Raw genomic sequence first — 19,411 nt, 5'->3', positions numbered from 1 at the left:
TCACAGTGTCCCCCGTACCCGTACCCGTACCCGTACCCGTACCCGTACCCGTACCCGTACCCGTACCCGTACCCGTACCCGTACCCGTACCCGTACCCGTACCCCCCTCCGCTTACCCCACGTGGACAGACTTCCGCGTGCGCTGAGCGCATGCGCGCTTGCGGAGAAAAAGGTGGGCAGGGCCAGCGCGGAGGATGCTGGGATAGCGGGGTAATTATTTTTCCCGCCGGCCGGCTCTGAGGTGAGCGGAGTTTGCGCCATGTCTCAAACAGATCGTGAGTTGCTTCTACAAGAGCTGAGAGGCTGGGACTGGGACCTCTGCCGTAGGGAGCTGCCCGCCGTCCTGCCCCGCCTCCTTATATCCTTGCCGGGAGAGCGGTTCGGCTGCCGGGGGGTTGCGGAGAGCCACCCCGAATTTTCGGGAGGGGGGTGAGGGTGTTCCTCCTGCAGCATTGTACAGTTTAAGCAAGTAAATCTCTGGGAGGCAAAGTGCTGCAACCTTTGTAAGGGGCTGACACAGGACAGAAAACCTGTGTGCCGCTCTTTCGCTGGAAACGAGTACAGCCTTTCACTGAAATAAAGGATACATGGTAGAAAATAGCGTGAGGTTAATCAAGTATTGTATGTAATTCCCCCCATCCCCAAACTTCCAAGACTTACTCTCCAATGCACTGTGAAAATACTTGTGCTGATAGTTCAGGTACTGAGGTACCTGCGATGGTTACGGAGTATCCCCACCAATATCATACAGCAGATGAAATGTACATGAAACAGTGTGAGAGAAGTCACTGTGGCTTCTGCAGAAGCTTTACATATAACTTTCATGGCAGAGTTTCTTTAACGTTTTGTTACTCTATGTATCAAGAGTCTGAAGACTGGAATGAGCATATTCGTAAGTAGTGACAAAAAGTGACTCTTCTTCCTGTGGATCACTGTATTGTAATTGCTTTGTAAATTCTGCTCTACTTAAAAATGCTTATGCTATAACTAGTGACATTCGTGATTTTCAGCAATCCTGCTGGATCTTGCATGTTATGCAAATTGCATGTTAAATAGGCTTTATAAAAGCCCATAAAGAACCTATGCATGTAAGGCTGCTTTTTCCTTCCCACTACTGATTTTTAGATCTTTTAAATAAGGGTGCGTTTTATCTTGTATTTCACTGTTTTTTTTTGGTTGTTATCTTACAAGCGGCAAAACTCCTGTAATACCTGATAGTGATAAGAAAATGAGGCTGATAAGTAAACGTTCAGGAGTCTTGCTAACATTCGCTCTTAAGTTGCGTATTAATGCCAACTAACGTGTTAAATGTGCAGCTATCTGCAGTTTTGAGTATGGGAAATTGTAGTTCCATGGGCAAACAATTGTGCTTGGCCTTCAACTAAGTGTAGTCTGGTGTGATGCTATTATTGATGTGTTTGTGCACATTGGAGCTGTTATTTCTCAGATAATGCATTTGTGGCAAATGTGTTGATGCCCTCAAAATCAAATACCTGATCTGTTTCTGCTTGATGCGGTTCTTTGTTTCATCTGGTAGCTTGCTACATATTTCTGGTAATTTCACATTGTTTTTCTTTAATGCTTAAATATTTTGCTTTGCAGGTGTTTTGAGAATCCTGACTGAAATGTTTTTGCCCCATATCAGCCTTGCTGATTTGGAACAAACTTTTTTCTCAAAAGTATTACCTAAGGTATGACAGTTTCAATTGAATGTGGAATTTTCCTTAAGTCCAGAGCTAAAACCTGCATAGAATGCAGTGATTCTTTTTTGAAGGTCACATTTCATAACTTCAAATTAAAATTTTACCCTTTAAAAGTTCCAACAGTTTTTTTTTGTTTGGTTTTTTTTTTATTGTCTCATGGTTTAAACCACAATGGATTTTTTTTGTGAATGTTGCCACTCTTCATGGTGGGGAGAGGGTTGAACATGCAGTATTCTGCTTTCTAGATTCAGTAATTGAATTGTTCTTTTGAAAAGATTGGGCTTTTTATGAAATGAGCTGGAAATTTTTACATGAGATAGCCTCTCAGGACAAATAAACTGAAGAGCCCAGTGCTTACATATCATGAATAAATGTGAAATTTACTTGTATTCCTGATTTAAGTTTCAGGCCTCAGCTTGTATCTTTTAAGAAGCCTGTAAAAATGGCCACTTGTTTTCCATTTTGTTTATTTTATTTCCTTTAGCAAATTTTGGAGATAACAAGAAAAATGCCTCAAAACAGGCATATTCTGAAAAAGGATTACTGTACCCTACCAGCCTATGTAGTGTCCCACTGATGTCTGGAAGCACCTCAGTGTCTTTGCAGTCTCAGCAGTAGCACTCATCAAATATCCAGAAACCTCAACCAAAGGAGAAATTATTTTTGTTTGTAAATTATAGCATTATTTTTTTATGTATTCAAAATGTTAATAATCATTCTAAAAATGAAAAAAAAAAAACCAAACAAAATGAAAAGCCTTTTTAAATTACATGGTTTTAACTAAGAAAAAAAATTCTTTGGTAGGATGTGGTATATATTTCAAGTGAATTAGCTGTGAAGTCTGTCTTTTAATAGGTTTTAGAAAAAGTGACAGCTCCTGTACCTTCTGTCTGTAATTTGGGAAAACCATAAGGCAGGTTTTGCTTCTTGGTATATACTACTTGGGATTCCAGTGCTAGAAAGTGTTATTTTCTGCTGTGTATTATGTCAGTAGCCTGTGACTCCCTGCCAAGGAAGCAAGTAGATACAGAATGGTATTGGTATTTGCATGTGTGTTTCTAAATAAAATGTTTAAGTTTTGTTTTGTTTTGACAGACTCTACAGTTATTTGATAACTTGATGTATGAATTATCCAGTGAGGCCAAAGGATTAACCAGCCAGAATACAGAGTTATGCAATATTGTGAGGAACCTTCTACAGGCAAGTCCTGTGAAATATGTTACAAAAGGGATGTTTAAATTATTCTTTGATTTTACCTAAACAGTTAAAAGCTTTTTAGTATATTTTTTGCCAGCTGTTAACCAGGCAACTACAATGTAACTTGATCATCCTTTGTAATTGAAGTTCAATTAACATTTTGTGCATGATTTGATTACATCTAATGTGTGATGCTAACCATAATTTAAAACCTCTAAATCCTAAATCTCAAGTTTATAATGCAAATAGAATGTGATTCTCTGTATTTAAAGAGTGAATCTAGCACCTATTTATACAGTCATTTAATTCTGAATTTTTAAATGTTTGTAAATTGAGAACAGTAGTCAACAGAAGTATGAAGCTTTCAAAGAGCATATGGTTTTGGAGAAAAGCTCTGGAATTGCTTTTATTATTTTATAGATCTTCATTCATCCTTAATAAACTAATTTACGCAAATATCAGTGAACTTTAAATGCCATAAAACCCTAGGTGCAATTCAGCAAAGGAAGATGCTTTTGAAATCATTGCAGAAGTGAAAAACTGTTGCTGTTGTTTACTCTTGCTTTAAGACTGTGGTGCAACTATTGGAGACTCTGACCGGTTGTGTACGATACATCTGCACGCTGCAGGAGTGTGTGCCTCTGGAGAGCATCCGCACCCTTCCAGCCTCTGTTCTTTATGTCATAAAGAACACATTTACACACTGCAAGGTAGGTCCATGTTAGGAGGAGAGAAATTCTATACTGGTTGGCTTTTAGGAAGCACTTTGTAAGATGGTTCTATTTTGAAATAATATTGTTGCTGATTATTTTTTTTTTTACTTGTTAAGTAGTCTACACAATGCAACAGTAATTCTTTCTAGAACAGTGAAGATAAAACAAGGTTTTCATAAGGACACAATAGCCTTAATTTTCACTTTTCAATTTGTCTTTTTTATGGGAACATTTACATCAGTTTTCCATGTCAGGACTTGAACTCTGGTGCCAAATACCTACCAATTCTAATTTGAAAGTATTGGGAAATATTTGTAGTGCTGCTCCCTTTGTTGCTAACATTGCATGGTTTTGTTCAGAAGTATGATCTTAGGTTTGTATATTGAGACTGAATCCAAAGCCTGGTTAAACTCCCTAGAGCTGAGCAGGGTCCATTAGTTGTTGGGGAGGCTGCAAGTGAATAGCATTTTGTATTTAACAAACAGGGGTTGGTAGCAGAATCAGTAGATCTGGCTGTATATTGAGTTACAGTAGGTAAGTCTTTGCTTTTTTTTCTCAGTGTAATGTTGGACAAAGCTCAGCACATGAAAAATCAGGCTGTGATTCCTGAACTTTTTTTTTTTTAAACCTCTTCTTCTCTGTTTCCTACAGGACAGTGAATCTGTGTACTGTGGGCAACTTCATTTGATTTCTGACCTCTTACAAGCTATGTTCAAGGAAACTTACTCCCTTCAGAAGCAGCTGTTGGAACTGCTTGATACAATTTCCATGGGCTCTGCTTCTACTGAAGATGACATCACAGATATGGTGTCAGGTATATGTGGATCTAACACTTTTTTTTTTGTTTACTCAGTGTTTTTTCTATAGAGAGTATGACTGAATTTTTAAAACAGGGTTCTAAGTATGCTCAGTTCCTGCTGTCCTGATCAGCCTCCCAGAAAGCAGCATTCTGAAGCTGTAAATATTTCCATTTTTCTCCTGAAACTTTCTCTGGAATGGAGCATGTTGTGTAGGTTTGTAGGAAAGGGGCAGCACCTAAGTACTGAGCCATTTTTCTGATTTGATGTCAGTGTGATAATATTGGTGCTTGTGACAGCTGCTGTTTTTTAGGAGAGTAGCATAACTGTGAACTCATGTATCTGATGTAACTCAGTTGTTGCTGTTATTTCCTCCTTAGTAATCCACACTGTGCTGGAGATATGCTGTGTCATTTCCAACATGGACCATGCTCTTCATGCCAATACGTGGAAGTTCATCATCAAGTATGTCATTGAATTCTTTGGATTTATAGTAAGATAAACAGACTGTAATTCTAAACAGCCAGTGTTTCAATAGCTTTATGTTCAGAGTTTCAAATACTATTGAAAATAGAGAATCCAATTTAACTATTTAGCTAGAAGTAAATCTAGAAATTTAATTTTTAAGTTTACCTAGTGAGCAGAACCTTTTAAAGGTTCTGTCAGTGAAGGTAGGTAGGAATCATGCATGAAAGGTAACAGAAGCTTGACTTTTTGTATCGCAGTGCAGAAGAAAACTTGGAAAATTTGTCTGAATCTTAAGAGGTCTGACCCTGCAGGTTTGTAGGTGGTTTTGGCCTGAGTTGTGCTGTCTTGCGCTTTCATCCTGCCTCTCCTCTGTGTTTGTAAGTGGCTGTGAGGAAGGTTGTTCTCTGTAAATTTCTGGTTTCGGTGTACACAGGTATTGCACCAATTAGTGTTGTATAAAAGCCTAAATAGAAAAATGATAGAATAGTTAGGGTTGGAAAGGACCTTAAGATCATCAAGTTCCAATCCCCCTGCCTTGGGCAGGGACACCTCGCTCTAAACCATATCACCCAAGGCCTCGTACCTGGCCTTGAACACTGCCAGGGATGGAGCGTTCACAACCTCCTTGGGCAACCTATTCCAGTGCCTCACCACCCTAACAGGAAAGAATTTCCTCCTTATATCCAATCTAAACTTCCCCTGTTTAAGTTTTAACCCATTACCCCTTGTCCTATCACTACAGTTATTTGGATTTGTACTAACTCATGACATGATCACTTCTGACAGTAAAATATCTGATTATATGTCTATCTTTTAGGCAAAGCCTGAAGCATCATTCTCTGCTGCAGCGCCATCTGAAACATGGTGATATCCTCAGTGGCCTGTGCAATGACACTCTCCTTTCTTTTCACTCCTGTTTGCAGCTGGCTGAGCAAATGAAGATATCAGAGATACAGGTGAATTAAAAAGCTCCCAAAGCTGCTGTTAACCTGAGAAGAATAAATTCTTTGTGCTGTATTGCTGCTTGGAGTAGTTTGGGGTTTTTTTGAGGTTTTGGTTTTTTTTATGGGGGGTGAGTTTGGGTTTTCTTTGGGGGTAACTACATATGGTAGCAGAACACCTTGATCTTTTGAAACCATGTGAAAATGAGGCCATCACTTTGTTTAGATTGGGGCACTGAAAATAAGTTTACACCATACTCTATGGGATTTAAAAATTTTTTTTTTTATTTCCTAAACTGGCAATATCCCAAGGTCAGTCAAAACATTTCAATTCTGAGTGTTGCTCTAAAGATGTTGAAGCATACATTTTTTAAATCTTTTTTCCCCCATAGGGTTAGGGTTAGTCTGTATAAAGAATCAAGTTTGAACATTGTTAGCAATCTAACTTTCTTACTGTATTACTCTGTATATTAAGTTTTAGAACTGCTTTTTTTTCCTGGGACAGGAGGGCACTGACCTCAGGCTGTTCCAGAAGACAGTCAAACTGTGCAGGTTCTTTGCTAATTCCCTGGTACACTACACCAAGGTAGGTTTTAATACTTCTGTGTTAGTATTCTATGTTAGTATTAAATTTAAGCCTCTGTCCTGCAAAGGGAATAATTTTGTACTGTGTAATATGTTAATAATTTAATAATTATATCATATGGGAGGTGTAATTAACATCCATGCATAACCTGTTCTTCTGCCCATATATACTCACAAGCTTAAGCAGGTTTACTGCTGGGTTTTAACAGGAAAACAAAAGAATAATAAGCTTTTACAAGCAGTGTCATCACTGAGGAGTTGGTAGATGTCCAGCCTCTACAGGTAGCCTCGAGTCAATGCAATAGTAGCTTCATCTGGAAGAATTAAGCAGATGAAACCCATTGCCAAGTTTTCAGAGTTGTTGCTTGTTTCAACAGTTGAAAATGATGTGGCACGTTAATAAGGAATGCCTGTGTACCATTAGCATGGACACCAACTTCCTCTTTTCCTGGCCCTTTCATTTTGTTGTTGTGTTTTATCTTTCCATTGTTAAAAGACATACTGTAAATCTACCAATTTTAAGAATGCATGTAAAAAAAATTTCTCTCTAGGAACAGCAGTGATGGTGTATACTGCATCTGTTCTGGTCCATGGTGGGGAGGGGACACAAAATGAATAGCATTGTGACAGGATAGAGCTGCCTTACAGCATGTATGAGACCCCTTCAGAGTGCAGCTCTCTATGGCTACTACAACCATATTTCTTATTTTTTTTTAAATAAGTTTATAGATTTAATTATTTTACCTGTAATATATGTATATGTAGTGTAATTAATTTTAGACATACTTTGTCTAGTGTTTGCTTTGCACTTGCTTTGTGCTGCAGGTTGTTAGCACTTAAGTTTTTCCAGTGTAGTATTTTATGCACCAGTATAGCAGAACAGAAAGTGTATTTAATCATGCATTTTATGTTAAAAGTACCATTCAAAATTAATGGCTTTTGCAGGAATTTCTTTCCTTCTTCTCTGATTCGTGTTCTCAGTTACATCAGCTCTTTCTTCAGATATACAGGTAAAGGAAGTAGAAATACTTGATTATTGATAGTATCTTAATAACATCTCCATATAGCATTCTTAAATTTACAAGTATTGTGTGATGTAAAAATATAGTTCTTGTTCCAGAGTTGTTGCTTTCTTTTTTCATGTATGGAAATCTAGGTTTTGTTTTGTTTTGTTTTGTTTTTAATGGACATTTTTGTGTGAAACTACTTACCTGAACCCCATTCTTGAACAGTGCTGCCACTGTGTGCTATTGACAAACCACCAACTTTGTTGCCATTGCTTAAGTCAGCATTTCTTGAGTTATGTATAGAATATGCAGATTGATTGTCTTGAAAACTGTTTCTGTTTATGCGAGTTCATTTGAAAATTCTTATTCCTAAAATCACAGTTCCTGAAGGTAGGATTCACCCTTTGGTCATCTTGCAATGAAGCAACAAGGCCAAGTTACAGCAAAGCAACCCAGCAGTGCACCTTCCAAACAGTAGTATGATGCAAGTCAAATCATGCACAGTCAAGACAATTCAGGATTATCATTCCCTAGTAATCCTAATTCCTGTCTCTTTCATATATAACTAAACAGCCTAACTAAAAAAGACATTTATTTATTTGTTTGTTTTCTGTCTTAAATTCTAGTGAGAGGAAAAATCCAAGACTGACTCATAGAATCATAGAAAATCATATAATAGTTTGGGTTGGAAAGGGCCTTAAGTTCCTCTAGTTCCAGCACCCCTGCCATGGGCAGGGACAGCTCACCCTAGACCATGCTGCTGAAGGCTCTGTCCAGTCTGGCTTTGAGCAGTGCCAGGGATCGTGCCTTACCACTTCTCTGGGCAGCCTGTTCCAGTACCTTACCACCTTCACAGTGAAGAACTTCTTCCTTGTATCTAACCTGAGCTTCTCCTGTTTAAAACCATTACGCCTTGCCCTATCACTGCAGTCCCTGATGAAGAGTCCCTCTCTGGCATGCCTGTAGCCCCCCTTCAGAAATTGGAAGGCTGCTATAAGGTCTCCATGCAGCCTTCAGATGTCAATGCAGGTGTCAGCAACAACATTTGACAGATTGTTTCTACTTTAAGACAATGTATGGAATCATTTGTCCTGAAGGAAGAGAGGATCAGAGAGTATCCTGACATTTTCTACAGCTTTACTGTTACATTTTTAGTCTTGTGAAATCTCACAAAAGGACTCTGGTTCTCCTGGAAGCAAATGTTTTTTTAATGTTATGCTCATAAAGCATAACAGTCTGCAAGCAGCTTGTTGATTTTCTTCCAAAAGTTTTGTTCTATTTGTTGCAGCAGTGGGGAAGAATAGGGGAAAGTGGCCGTTGCCATAGTGGGCTGAATTCATTCATTCTTTTGGAATTGAAACCAGGTTCTGTGGTGAGATGTGTGCATGAATTCACTGCATATTATGCTGCAAGATTGGGTGAATGTTTTTTTTATGAGTTTCCTCTTCTAACTTTACTTACCTTGTAGATCTTTTTCAAGTGTAAGGTTGTAAACTTTTATTCACTCAGAAAACTGGGCAGAATTTTTGAGTAGGAAGGTAGCATTTTTACAGTCACTTTATAAACCGACTGTAAAAAACCTGCAAGAGTAGCAGGTTTTCATGATCTCTTTTGCTCTATTCTCGTATCGCATCCTTTTTTCTTTTATTGGCCAGGTTTCTTTTATTCTTCAAAGAAATTGTGGTACCTTTTATTGGTGTCATGTTAAATTAGTGCTGTCACATTTACGACTGTCAATGTGTGTATCCAGGTGTGTTCTTGGCTTTTCATTGCATGATGTTTTTTGAGATTTGGTGTATTTATTCTTAATACTTGTTATTATTTTACCTGCATTTTCCATGAGTGTGTAAGGTTTTCTTTCAGTGTTTAGTAAAATACTGAATTGTGATGCTTAGTTTAAAGGCTGAATGCAGAGCTGTAACTCTCAGGCTACAACAAATATACTAAAATGGGGAGCCATTTCTACCTTTTGTTTCAGAATAACAAGGAAACTGTTGATTTGTCTTTTTGTAGCTCTTTTCAAAAGTAGTGTTACTGCAAATGCTACTGAGAATATTTAATTTTTTTTTTTCTCCCCCTTCAGCAAATTTCCTCCCAGTCTCTATGCTCCAGAGATTTCTGAAGTTCACCGAGATGAAATATCCCGGGTGTTTCTAGTGGCTCTGGACCCTCTCATCAATCAGCTTCTTCCCTTTAGCCCTTTTATGGAGCAAGTGTTAAGTGAAAAGCTAGGTGGGTTTAAAATACAGGTACCACTGCTGTAAGTACTGTGAAAGCATCTCTAAGGGATCAGGATTGGTATTTTGACTTTCTGGAGCACAGGCAGTATTCTGCACTGGTTTGCTTGTCTCCAGTTCTTTCAAAAATACAGTGATACACCTGGTTGCATCCTAACTCAGGTGAATTTTATAAGAGTAGTTCATGTTGCTGTTGAATGCATCTTTTCCAGAGTTACTCACAATAGCTTCGGTATTAGTCTGAAGTATTAATATTAGTTTTGCATCATTTCAGTCCACATTTGTCACAAACTTTCAAAGTAGGCTGAAATTTTTCTGTTGTTCTGTTGATGAGGGAAGACAGCTATTTTTTCCTGATTAATTATTTTCTGTGAAAAGTAGAATGCCTTCAATCTGGAAAATGCTCAGCTTTTTGTTGTAACACTCCACGCTACCTCATTTCTGCCCTGACCAGCATGGCGTAATTCTGAGATAGCTGACTGACTTCTTTCTCATGTGTGCACTCTGGCCTTGTGATTATCCTGGTCTATCCGCTTACAAGAGAACTTTGGTTTCAGTATTTGAGTCATCCAGTGCTTTCAAGAAGAATGGAAGCATGAGGCATCCAGATTGTAAATCCTTTGCAGTATCTTGCAGTGATAGTTCAGAACTGGAGTATTTTAGATTTTACCTGATGCAGTATATTGTGTTTATTTTTTGTTCAAGCACAATATTCATGATGATACATTCTTTTTTTTCCCAGCCGTGTCTGTAATTTTTTATTATTTTACTGGGGACTTCTATGTTTCACCAGTTGTTCATCATTTGTCACCTGCTTAAAAGCCAGTTTATACACACAATATGTTTACCAACTAGCAGCATGTTAAAAAAAAAACAACCCAACTTTTACAGGTCTCCCTCCTGAGCAGCAGCTGCCTCAGTGTCTAATTCTCATTACCATAATGGACAAGCTGTCCTCCCAGCCTGAAGAAGTGCAAACTCTCTGGAACACAGGAAAAAGGTACTAAAAAGGTTTTTATTATAGCTCTTCACCACAGCAGTCAGTCTGTACAGGCAGAGGGTCTCAGCTGTTGGAGTTTCCTTTGCAGCTGTGTAGTGAAATTTGTCAGACTCTATGGATTTAGATCCTTACACTGGGAAAAATGGGATCTGATGTTCAGTGCTACAGGGAGTGAAGGCCAGAAATGTCTTTGTTTTTTCAAGAAAGAAATGGTATTTAGAGTACTTCCAGGATAAGAAGAGAGAGATGTATGTAATTTGTTGAGAGTTCACAAAGTTAAAATCTTTATGTTTTTAAGCCTGAACTTGCTAATAGTCACCTGAATTAGTAAAAGAGGAAAGTAGTCAGGAGCTAAAATCTGATCTAAAAGCACCAAAGTTATTGCTGTTGTTTCTGGTCAAAGACAAAGTTTCAGTAGTATGGATGTTGCTTGCAGGGCTTGCAAGGCTTGCAATTTACATATATATGTAACCCAACTGTTTTTTTTGTTTTGTTTCTCCACTTGCAGCCTATCTTTATTTTCAGCTCTCTTCTTCAGTTTCCAGCAATGTTCTGGCGAGCTTTCTCTCCCTGTGTGTTTGCCAGAGGTGATCAGTACAGGGCAACTGGCTGCTCCCATCACCCTCTATCACTATGTCTGTGTCCACCTGTGCTCCTTCATTGCTTCCACACTCCCATCACACTTCCCTCAGCTGGTAAGATTATTTTTGTGTATCGTCTCTTCGGCTATGTGATGCATGGGTACTACTTAAAAAAGAATGAGTTCTTTCTAATGATCTGTCTCTAAAGAGATGCTTAGGTATGAAGTGATACTGTAGAAAGCTGCCATGATGCAACTACATAACTGGGTTTCAGTTATACAGTAAACGGCACTAGTAGAAAAGGGAAAAATAAAGCTTCATACAAGTTCTAGAGAGCATCAGTGGTGTTGGAAATCTCTGTTCTCTTTGGGGGTGGTAAGGTCAAGAGGTCAAGTTGTTATAAAAAAGTCCAGTGCTTTCTTTTATGTGGTATTCAAGTTGTATGAACCTCACCTGGTTTTGTTAGTCTATACTGTGAAGTAATAAAATGGAATTTAATATTTAGAGTAGATAGTATTGTTGTGATTGCAGCTAAGAATATACCATGAAATGGTAATAAGCAAAATTTTCTACTTCAGAGGAGTATTCTGGGCTTTGATTAACTTTATATAAAGTTTTAGAAGTTTTACACTTTTTACTACATATAGACAGAAGAACATCTAGATAAATGTAAACCTTCATAAAGTTCTGTCACACAGCAATGATAGCCCTAATTTAGTTTTTCTTTTTTCTGAATGCTATATTCCTCTTTCAGATAATATTTGTGTTCCTACAGGAGAAGAGGTTTTATTTGGTTTTCAGTGAGCTGCCAGTAAAGCTGGCAAGAAAATTGGCAATACATTGGTTTTAAAATGATTAAAAAAAAAAACCACAAAAATTTATTAGAGTTGCCTTGTGAAGAAGGGATGCACATGATGGAATGTCCTGAAAAGTGAAGGATCCTCAGCCCATTGAAATGACTGTACATGCACGTTCAAAGTATGCAAAACTGAAGGTGTGCTTGATGGTGTAGCTGAATAGAGAGTATGATTATGAGTTCTTAAACCATTTTAAATCAGATAAGCTGAAAAATCTTAGTAGATTTTAGGCTAATTAGTGGAGTAAAAGTCATAGTAAGGCTGCAGTCTGTTTCTGTGTGAATTTGTATATGTATTTTCTCCTCAGGAATGTGCTCTGCTGGATGCTGTGCTGGGTTCTAGTATGATCACATCTTTGCTAGCAATGGACTCGTGGTGCTTCCTTGCCCGGTAAGTTGTTTTTTATTACAGGTGAAGCAGGATTTCCACAGATCCAGTTAGTTCTCTTGTACGTAATTTCTGAAGTGGTTTTTGTTTGGTTTGGGGTTTTTTTGTTTTTTTTTAAGGCAGATTTTCCCAGAATTGGATTATTTTCAGATATAGAGCATATTTTGAAAACTAGGAGCAGAAATGGCATAGCTTTTTTTACATTCATGCAATAAAGGGGAACATACCTTTCCTATTATTTAGGAATTCTTTTTTGGAATGGTTCTCACAGGTAAATTGGCTCTGTGCGTATGAAGTTTAAATATATTAGAAGAAATGGCCATCTCAGACAAGATTTATAAAATTTAGTCTGTAAAAAGGTAGGAAGTACAGACTCACAAGCTTCTGTCTCTCACATTCAGATATGGAACAGCTGAACTGTGCGCTCACCACGTTGCTGTGATTGCCCACTTGGTAAGAACCACAGTGATCTTTGCAATTCGGCACCAGTTTTAATCCTAGTTCTACCAGCAAACTTTCTAAATGACCAAAGACAGGAATCTATTTTTTTTTTCCCCAAATACAAATGGAGATTGCTTTAAATCTTCAAATTGGGTTAATAATTAGTGCAAGCAGTACCGTGAAAATATAAAACAATATGCCTACTATTTCCAACATGTTCTGCATTGTTTTATGTAGAGCATTACTGCTGTGATCCCACACTGTGACTCTCAGAACATTCTGTATATAATTAATTTGCTGAGTGGTGATTTTTTTCTTAATTTAATTAGATGCATTGCCCTCTTATCCTAATTCAGATAAAGTCTTGGCCCAGTGACTGTTACGAGGTCTCTGCCTTGGGTGTTCTCCTGAGGCGTATGCTCTTCTTGATGGCTCCAGATCATCAGGCAAGTATAGCATGGCATTTCCTCTCTTTAATAGGAGAGTTTTGAAGCACCGGCCTGTGTTAAAAATACCCTCTTTCAGTTCTTCACTTGCTCTACTTGATCCTGTACTTATTATTACTTTGTCATAGCGGATTCTAATTTGTACAGATGTGCTCTACCAAGAAACATACAGACGCCTTTCTAAGAGGGGTCTTATTGGGCAGCACTGAAGTCCTTTTTATGACTAAGTATGAAAATGGCACATCACCCAGATTTGCTGAAACTATCATTGTATCTGCAACTGGTGTTTATGAGTGTTCTCATGCCATCAGATACAAAGCATCCCTTTCTGTTAGTGCCTCTATATACCTTGGAGAGGCTAAAGCTTGGTCTTCTACTTGCTAGAGAGCCATTGTTTCAAGCAGATGGAAGAGTAAGTTGCTTAATCATTTTGATGTGTTATATGTGACAACAGAGGTGGCAGTAAGCTCGATTTTATTTAAACAAAAGGGTTTACATAATTTTTTTTCATGTAATATCTCTAAAGCAAACTAGTAGTGGTTTTTGGTTTCTCAAATTGTCTTCTAGCCTGTTTAGTTCATACTAACTTTTGTTTGCAGGTAGAATTTGCTCATAAGTTTGCTCCAGAAGAGGTGGAGAACTTGGCTGTGTGGCAGCATATATCCCTAAAGGCCCTGAATCCTGATCTTAGGAAACGAGTGGCATGTCAGCTCTGTGTGTCTGGGCTTACACAGTGCAGGCAGTGGCTGAATAGCAGGCGCGCTTTAGGAGAGCTCCCATGTGTGGTAAGGGAGATTTGGTTCTCTTTGTAAAAATGTGGGAACTCTGGATTTCCGGACTATAAGGGGTCTGTTGCTCTCACGCCAATTCTGTTTCTTCTGTGTGTTGCACAGCTTTTTTCCGTGCTTAACTGCCACATGCATGAGTATGAACTCTCTTTTTAATGTTTTGTGCTAGTACACAGCACCTTAGGAGCCTCTGTGCTGAGGGTGACACTGGAGGTTTTATGGTTTACTACTTACTGTAGGTATGGTTTGCTCTCTAGGGAAGCAGATGTATTTTCCTTTAGAATTTCTGATTTATACTACATCATACAATTAGTTTTAAGTTTTAAAAACTTGGCTGTTTTAATGCAGCATCCAATCTGAAAGATGTTTACTGGTCTTGGCAAAGGAGTGTGAGAAACCAGGGACTTCCACATGAATTCTCTGCTGCCAGCTATCGCCTGCCAGTGCAGCTAATAACTGCATCACCGTGTGAAACTCACAGAAGTAACGGATGGTTTCCTTGCTTTGGAAGCTTTGTTGGCTGCTGGCCCAGTGGATTAGCTGTACTGTACAGCTGACAGAGCACATTGGGCTTCTTGCCATCTTGTATCATTTCAGATGTTTAATAGGAGCCAAGGGTTTTGGTTTGGTTTACATGTAGGGTTTTTTTGGTCACTCTTACATGTTTTTTTTCCTGCTAGAATACTGCCCTTTCTGTACTGCTGTCTGCCTGCAGTTTTGCTGATGACACTCTGGAGGCAGAGCTTCAGGCATCTGTCTTGGGGGTGCTTGGTCAGTTCTGGACTTTTCTCCAGGCTAAGCAGGTAAAAGAATTTGCTGCTCCAATCATGAAAGCATGATGTTTTTGAGGGGCTAGTGCTGTTTCATTATGTCTTTGTTACTAAATTGTTGTTTTACTTGGATTAGACCATTTCTGTAAAGCTGTGTAACTGTGCTGCCCATCTGCTCTCAGCTGCTTTATGTATTAGACAGGTATGTGCTCTGGGAAGAGGAGTTTGAATTTTCCTGAGCATTACATACATGGTTCCTTGTTGCTCCATCTGTTATTTAGTGTCAGATTCAGACTAGCTTAACAAGAAGCCTGAAATACATCATTCTGATTCATACCAGTTACAGAATTGGCCTGGTTTTAATGTTCTTGAGAATGTGAACAAAATTTGTGGTGATTTAATTAGTGCGTAGCTTAACACACATGAAAACCTATAGAACTAGCAACCTTCCTCCCAGATTTGAGAACAAGGGGTAAGGCGATTCCTTTGAAACTGTATACCTGTTCATGTCTGCAGCTGCAGTAAAGAAGAAAATGATTAAAAATGAAAGTTTGAGAGTGGGGGTGAGGAAGAGCCAACAGTGTGCCCTTTCAGGGGCCTCTTCCAACCTCAGCCATTCTTTGAAGACATTTGGCAACTGAGAAGTGAAAAGAAATAGTTCACATAACTGTTAGGTGCTTATATTAGTGAGTGGAGGATGGGGATGAGGGATAGGCAATATTCTTAACACAAAAAAATAACCTAAGAAAAGGGTCTTTTAAAAATGTGACTACCTACAAATATTGATGTGACTATTTTAATATTTTCTTCTGTTTATGATGTGTTCTTTTCTCTGTGTAAAGTTAGCTAAGAAGTTTGGAACGCTACCATAATTTTAAATTCTTTCTTAAGCAGTTATTCCATAAGAATGCAATGTTACTAATATGTTGTGATGTGTTAAAGGTTTCAGATGAGCCATGTCTCCAGCAGACACTGTGCTTATTACTTCATCTTTTGGAATTTTTCATCCAAGCATTAGATGCTCAACTGATTACTCAGGTAAAACACCAAAACAAATCCTATCTATGAATAAATTGCTTCATGAAAGCTAAGGTCTTTGTGATTTATTGAAATCCCAAATGAGTTATTTCATGGTCTGACCTACTCTTAACACATGGAGATTCCTAATTTTATTTCTTCCTTGATTACTTTCCTGATCTTTAAACCAAGTATACGGCACTCTGGTGAACACTGTTTTTGAGAATCCCATTACTCTCTAAGACAATTGAGATCTATGGATACGCTATAGAGCATGCCAATTTCTTTCTAAAGTGCATACTGCTGCAGCTTTATCATTGCCAGTTTTATTGAAGGTGTAGCATTCCTTTTGTTTTCAGTCTAGTTTTCTAAAATCAATGTTGTAAGATTTAAAGATAAGACAGAACAGTTTTCACCTGCAATCTGTGTGATGAAGCTTCATTGGGTTCCTTTTCTGCAGGTATTAGCCCTTCAGTCTTCCCTTTTCCAGTTGGATCCCCCAGACCATGTTCGTCTAGCAATGGTGGATTTTCTCTCTTCTATGGGAAAGGTGTTTATACCACAAGAAGCACAGGTGAATATAATTGTGGCCTTAGTGAAATAATTTTCAGACTTTGGATGAAAAGATATTCATTTAAATACAGAGGATCAAGTTCTTTGCATACAGGAGTGCAAGGATATAATAATCTTGGAGACTTATTAATGGCCTGTGGTAGTTCTGTTTTTCATTGAGACATGCTTAGTGCATGCAAGGTGCTTGGTTTATTCATTTGCTTGTTGCTTCTCACCAGTTAGAAAGGACTGACATGTGACCCTCCAAGAAGAAAGAACAGAACATGTTGCCTCCCTTAGTGTGTTGGGTTTTTTTGCCAGACAAGGCAGTCACTCTCATTTCATAAACCTGTCCCTTGACCTTAGATCAATTCTTTAATAACAAATCATGATGGTAAGATATGCACAACTAACTCTTCAGAACTGATAGGTACTTGTTCCTCTTTCAGAGGCAAGTTGTACCCCAGTTGTCGTGTGTGTTTGCTTCTCTGCTGGCTGACCAGACCTGGCTGATTCATCAGCATGCATTGGAGGCATTCACACATTTTGCAGAGGTAAGTACAGCAGAACTCTGGATGTGTGTATTTGGCTCTGTTAATTTTTATTGTACAGAAATTCTTCTGTCTTAAGCATTTGCTGCTCTTCCATGACTAGCTTGGAACTCAGTATTAGAGATGCTATTGCACATCAAAAGTAATGAGGCCTAGTGCAGCTGCAAGTGATTTCACAACCTGGAAGTGAAGGAAGATAAAACATTCGTTCCTTAGATTGGTTGCAACAGGAAAGGGACAGTCAGGGAAATATTTTTTACTTTGTCTATTCCTCTGTTAATATGAATGTACTAGAAAATGATTACTCAACATTTTGACAGGAAACAAGCCATGAAGATATTGTTCCTCAATGCCTTAATTCTGAAGAAACTAAGAACAAAGTTGTCAGTTTTCTGGCGAAGGTATGTATGTTGCTAAACCCCTTTACTGCTTTCTTGGTTGATGTTCTGCACATCCGTTATACACAGTACACAGCCTATGTCTATGTCTGCACCTGCATTATCTGCACGGTGATAAGTAACTTAAAAATAAATTGTTGATCTAGTTGAACTTTCCTACTTGCTTTAACCAGAATTAACAACTGCTATTCCTCTGCATGCTGCTGTTCTACTATGTTCCAACTTTAAGTGCTTCACTTTTCTCTCCTTGAACAAAACAGACAGTGAAATGGAACAGTTGTAAGCAGACAAGTTATCTAATAACAAGACAAGGATTTCACCATTTGGTTTGTGTGATTTCCTTCCCTGTTTCTCTTGGATTAGTTTCTGAAAGCCAAATGAATGCATATGAAACATATCAGTCTTTTTTGCATGTTAGAAAAAATTCCCTTAAGAGCAGGTGGCTATTAATGCAGAACACAGATAGTGGAAAGGAGAGGGTGGTTAGCATGCTGTAACCTAAGACAGAGCTATCTGGATGAACAGTATTTGACAAGCAGGTAATTAGCAAAACAACTGATAAGCTGCCAGAACTGGTGCTACACCAGAGTTGTAGATACCTTCAATCTGCTCACAAGTATGTGAGAAATTAGATTCACTTCAAACTGCTTGTTAAGATCTCTCCCACCCTTTTGTTCTGGTACATAAATGGAGTCTGTGAAGGCTGGTAATATTGCCTTGGTTTAGTTACGCCTCCTGTGACGTTCTCCCTAGAAGAGGCAGGTAGAAGAGACAACAGAAGCACGAACAGAACGCATGAAGCAAGAAAGGATTACCTGCAGTGCACAGCTGATGAAAATGGGTGGAGAACTGGAATCAACAGGAGAGGTATGTGCACTTTTAAACTCTCTGGGCTCTAATGTTGATTTGTTTGTAGGAAGTACCTAAAGAGGTTCAAGATGGTCTTGGTGCCCTCCATGTTCTAAGATAAAAGGTCGTGTGCACTCCTGGCCCTTAGTGTTATGCTTGAATCCTCTGTACTGCCTGCCAAACAGCAAGAGCTCTCGCAAGACAAGGTAGTGTCTTGCAGCTGTTCTCCATCTAAGGATTTTCTTGCATTTAGATGAAGACTTGTCAGTTGTGCAGAGGCCTATAAATAATGTCTCATGTTTATTTAAATCTGCAGCCTCTGGCAAAAAGAGCTTGTCACCCACCTTCTGAGGAGCAGTATAAGTCAGCCATAGGCACTATGGAGGGGGCAGTGGAGGCTGTGAAGCTGCTGCTCCAGAAGGGATCACCCCCTGCTTGGCTTGCAGTGAAACTGGAGGCTCTGCACACAGCTATAGCCATCCTCAGAGACAGCGTACGGTAAGGTGCGCTCAACAGGGATTAGAGATAATAAAACGGCTCAGCTCCCCTTCATAAGGAAGAGATGCCCTCCTACCACAGTTTCTGGAGAAGAAAAAAATACAGGGCAATGTTCTACTGTGCTGCTCTGTCTCAGTTAATGTGCCAAAATGAAATGGGGTGTGAGATGTTGGCCTGTCTTTCACAACTGGCTGGAAGGACTGATACATTTTAATGGTCATTACTATGCCTCTGAGCTGTGATCTTGTATATTGCCAGTGTATAGCTTCCTCTTCTATACTACTGTATGGTGCTAACCATTTCATGAGATTGTATTTTGAATACTAAGATGTTTGAACCTGTTGTAAGTTACCTTTGTTGTCCTGTACAGGTGACCAGGCAGTAGGTGTTTTTATCTTAATTTTAAAATACATTCAAGTATAACAACTTAAGGCTCTCTGCTGTTCTCTGAACATACACCTCTGCTGCTGCTTCCACTCCATGCTAGGGTCATCTTTAAAAACAGTCTTTATTGGTCACAGCTATGGGGAGAAAGAATGTAGTGCTTAAGTAGTCTGTGTTCAGTGGTCCTTCACTGCATCTTCCTAGCACCTCCTCTGCCATCCACTGACAGAACTATACAAACAGA

The 19,411-nt window shown here is 38.8% G+C and overlaps 1 protein-coding gene across 1 annotated transcript; it reads left to right on the top strand.

Annotated features, from left to right (window-relative positions):
• Positions 1-175: 175 nt before the first annotated feature.
• On the top strand, positions 176-19,214 carry FIRRM (FIGNL1 interacting regulator of recombination and mitosis). Its single transcript, XM_061345508.1, has 24 exons — positions 176-358; positions 853-892; positions 1,603-1,691; positions 2,799-2,903; positions 3,470-3,610; positions 4,265-4,427; positions 4,791-4,875; positions 5,696-5,834; positions 6,325-6,405; positions 7,350-7,414; positions 9,495-9,643; positions 10,540-10,648; positions 11,157-11,343; positions 12,394-12,476; positions 12,875-12,926; positions 13,271-13,364; positions 13,964-14,145; positions 14,829-14,951; positions 15,861-15,956; positions 16,396-16,509; positions 16,937-17,041; positions 17,359-17,439; positions 18,190-18,303; positions 18,602-19,214. The coding sequence occupies exons 1-24, from the start codon at positions 260-262 to the stop codon at positions 18,785-18,787; spliced, it is 2,682 nt and encodes an 893-aa protein (XP_061201492.1). The 5' UTR covers positions 176-259; the 3' UTR covers positions 18,788-19,214.
• Positions 19,215-19,411: the final 197 nt, after the last annotated feature.

Source organism: Neopsephotus bourkii, unplaced genomic scaffold (assembly GCF_033783945.1).
Source record: "Neopsephotus bourkii isolate Nb327-2 ecotype Australia unplaced genomic scaffold, CSIRO-AGI_Nbou_v1 NB_234, whole genome shotgun sequence".
In the NCBI taxonomy this organism is placed as follows: Eukaryota; Metazoa; Chordata; class Aves; order Psittaciformes; family Psittacidae; genus Neopsephotus; species Neopsephotus bourkii.
This window is presented reverse-complemented; position numbering and strand designations above follow the sequence as displayed.

Excerpts from the sequence above, each read along its gene's own strand:
- FIRRM (XM_061345508.1), top strand. The coding sequence starts at position 260 with ATGTCTCAAACAGATCGTGAGTTGCTTCTACAAGAGCTGAGAGGCTGG. Across the intron at positions 12,477-12,874 it reads TCGTGGTGCTTCCTTGCCCG|ATATGGAACAGCTGAACTGT; the intron begins GTAAGTTGTTTT and ends TCTCACATTCAG. Across the intron at positions 18,304-18,601 it reads AACTGGAATCAACAGGAGAG|CCTCTGGCAAAAAGAGCTTG; the intron begins GTATGTGCACTT and ends TTAAATCTGCAG.